Below are 3,852 nucleotides of genomic sequence, written 5' to 3' on the forward strand. Positions count from 1 at the left end.
TAGATTGAAACTTTGGTTTTCTATTGGTTATAGATAATATAGTATAAAATGTCAGAACTATTGGCAATTTGTGAAAGAGAGGATGTGACAGGTGGGCATAGCAAGTGGATCTGGTTTTCTAGTTCATAACTCTGTAAACAAATAAAATTAGCTACAAAAATTATGCTTTGCCTTAGTAATATCTATATTATATTGAGTAATTTATGTTAAATTCTGTACTTCTCAGAGGGGTGGAAAATATATTAGAGAAGAGGGAAGACCTAGGGAGATTGAGGATTTGTTAAAAGTATTTCCTTATTAAAATTAAGAATTTAAAACTTATATAATATTTAAATTAAGAGTTTAAAACTTATATAATATTAAAATTTTATTTATTAACTATGTTTTGATGCCAAGTTTATTAATATACAATGATAATAAAGTGGTTTCATTAAATTTTGAATGTAACTAAAAAGTTGACATGTGCACTTTGACCTACCAATAGCAAGAAGGTTAATTGTTTCAGATTAAATTACTGTCAGTTTGTATCTTTTGAGTTTCAAGATATGTTTATAATTTTTGTCTGTTCTCTCCAGAGAACGTTAAATATTTAAATTACAAAAAATATATAAGATGAATGATAAATTAACTGTATAAACAGTGATTTTATTTTTTACATTTTGCATCTGTGACAGTGCAACATGTACTCTACCACCACCAGTTGTGATGTGTTTATTGTTTGATTGTTTTTTACTTTTTTATTGTGCCTGTTCAAAATAATCAACAAATAAAAGGTGGAGTGGTTTGGTTTATTGTTGTTACTATTGTACACCTTTCCATAAAGTATATAAAGTTAGAAAAAGCAATTAGTAAAAGTTTTAGTTTAAAAAAAAAACTTTCAAAGTTCATTTATGAACATTGTATAATTAGAATACACACATGTAATGAAATGATTCAAAATAAATTGATAAATGGTGAATTTTCAGATAATCCCTTAGACCTGTCATTACCTCTCTCAGAGAAAAGAACATGCTCGCCCGAACAAAAAAGTCCAGTTGAAAATGGTACAGCTACTCAAGTGCCAAATGATGAAACAAGTAGGTTATGTTGTATGTTAACTTTTTTTTTTATGATTGAAATCTGAACGGAACTAATTGTAACTTATGTTGTTTAACCTTTACTTCATACTTTCTTTCATTGCTTTAACAGTAATCTTTTCATGTGGCTTTAAACAATATGTTAACAGCTGAGTTAATGCAAATTAAATTGACCGTGCTGTGATCTAAAGCTTTTAACATCAAACAAAGAAAATTTAAGTATTATAAAATGAAACATATAATTAACAGCAGTATGTAAATTTCTTAATTTAAAGTTAATTATTTCACTAATTAAGCATGCTATGCATTTTTTTCCTCTCATTTTACCATTCATAATGGCATTTCAGGTAATATTACAGCTACAGTGTTTATTTTATTTCCACAGTTACAACTTCAGTATTTTTGTTTCATTTCCAGACAATGCCTCAAAAAAGGGAATGTTATATCAGCTTCTGAAAAAACGGAAGTCTGTTGATTCAAAGGAATCAATACAGCCACAGCATGTTTAACTGCACATCCCAGCATTGATCATTTATAATGAGCTGATTTAGAAAAACATTATGCAGTTTATTAAATGGAAAACAAATTATAGTTAAGAATTGTTTTCTAGTGGTTAGGTTTCCATATCAAAAAGAAAATGTTTCATTAGCCATTGTTCATATAACTTATTAAATATAGAATAATTGTAACTGCTGATTACATATTTTAACTAATGTCATAGGCAGTTGTATATACTTTAAGCTCAGCAGTAACTTAGCACTTTCTTTTTTAAGTAAAAGAAGATTAAAAGCTATTTGTCATGTTATAAGTATGTACTGATTTTTATATTTCTTTGTGTTATTATGCTGAACAGGCAATAAAAAGAAACTTTAAAAAAAATGAAGCATACATTAACCCTCACACTATGGGTGGCTCAAAGTGTGCATGTCATGACTTTTTAGAGAATTACATTCAAAATTTAATGAAACCACTTTATTATCGTTGTATATTAATAAACTTGGCATAGTTAATAAATAAAATTTTAATATTATATAAGTTTTAAATTCTTAATTTTAATAAGGAAATATTTTAAACAAATCCTCAATCTCCCTTAGTATGAGAATTGTTATCTAGGTCTTCCCTCTTCTCTAATATATTTTCCACCCCTCTGAGAAGTACAGAATTTAACATAAATTTCTCAATATAATATAGATATTACTAAGGCAAAGCATAATTTTTATAGCTAATTTTATTTGTTTACAGAGTTATAAACTAGAAAACCAGATCCACTTGCTATGCCCACCTGTCACATCCTCTCTTTCACAAATTGCCAATAATTCTGACATTTTATACTATATTATCTATAACCAATAGAAAACCAAAGTTTCAATCTATCAACTGATGTATGAAATTATGTTGTTTTCTTTATATAGTACTGTTTATTCACCTCCAGTTCGAAAATTTCTCTAGCTGTATTCACATCAACAAGCTTAACTAAAATTTTAAAGGTTCATATCATTTAGGTAGAAAGCCAGATAAATTATGATAGCTATAAGACATTTTTCTCTTTGTGTGTATGATATTATCATATGTTCTTAGGTGCATTGGTTGATTAAATAAAAATTATTTAGTGTACTAGTACCATTAGTATTTAAGAAGTACGCTTATCTTTCATCAGCGGTTAAAAGTAAAAAAAAAAAGACACAGGTAAGTACCATAGCACTAAAATGTAAAAATTAGAAACTTGTTAGGTCAGATTAGGTATGATAATGAAAAATATTTTTTCATGAGGTAAGTTGACAAGCATCTTGTGCATTACATAATATGGTAAATTGAGCTTTTTACAACTTGAGTGGTGGGGTTATTAGTTAGACATGGGTCAAAGGTCAATAAACAATAAAATTTAAGTATAAACAGATGTATACTGATACAAGCTTTAAGCTATTTAGGATAAACAATTGTAATTTCCTGTTACAATATCCAGTCATTCTAGAAAGAAAAATGGTAATTTAGATCTATTTCATATTTTTTTATGGTAGGTACGAAGTAGGTCTAATTGACTGATGTGTATAGACTTGGGTAGAGAAAATAACAGATAAATTAAGAAGTTTTACTGAAGAAAGATGTTTGATATTTATTTAGGAGGTTTTAGAGATTATGCAAATGAAACTTGACAATTTCAGGTGAAGAAAAGTATTTTTAATTTTATCATGAAAATCATTTTACATTGGAGCAGTCAATACTATGACTATATATTCATGGACAAATGTTTAGTAGAAATACTTAAAAACCTAATTTTTTGTCTACAAAAGACTTGTTATATTTACTCAAAGCTTGCCCAATTTTTTGAAGATACACAAAACAGTGAAAGTTGTAGTATGGAAACTGATGGTTACTTCAGGATCACAAAGGTGGTGTAATCCACTGAGCCCTTTGTGAGAGGGTTAAAACAATGACTATTTCCCAGTAAAACTGGTGAAGGCTAATCAACTTTTGTTGGTAAAATTATAATTTATAGTAAAGTTAAACTTAAATAACTTTAGTAGAATAAAAATATACTAGAACTGGGTGTGTGTGTGTGTGCGTATTGATTCTACTTAAAGATGAATGATAGAGATTTAGTGGATGATGTCAGTTTGTAGAGAGCTATCTGTAAATTTTGCTGCACTCTTTTTACTAGAGAGCTTGGTTCGTGTTAGCTTAGATGTAATTGTTTGCATTAGTTTTATCTGATAAATGCTGAATATATAGTTTTAGTGAGATTGTAGCTGGTAGAATTTATTGAATGGTATGGAAG

The 3,852-nt window shown here is 28.0% G+C and overlaps 1 protein-coding gene across 1 annotated transcript in view; it reads left to right on the forward strand.

The window, feature by feature from the left end:
- Positions 1–2,064, forward strand: part of LOC106467965 — a 26,872-nt gene extending 24,808 nt beyond the window's left edge. The window contains exons 10-11 of the mRNA XM_013928355.1: positions 966–1,076; positions 1,494–2,064. Of these exons, the coding sequence (XP_013783809.1) occupies positions 966–1,076; positions 1,494–1,585 (203 nt within the window). The 3' untranslated portion in view covers positions 1,586–2,064. The remainder of the gene's footprint in view (positions 1–965; positions 1,077–1,493) is intronic.
- Positions 2,065–3,852: the final 1,788 nt, after the last annotated feature.

This window comes from Limulus polyphemus, unplaced genomic scaffold (genome assembly GCF_000517525.1).
Source record: "Limulus polyphemus unplaced genomic scaffold, Limulus_polyphemus-2.1.2 Scaffold2814, whole genome shotgun sequence".
In the NCBI taxonomy this organism is placed as follows: Eukaryota; Metazoa; Arthropoda; class Merostomata; order Xiphosura; family Limulidae; genus Limulus; species Limulus polyphemus.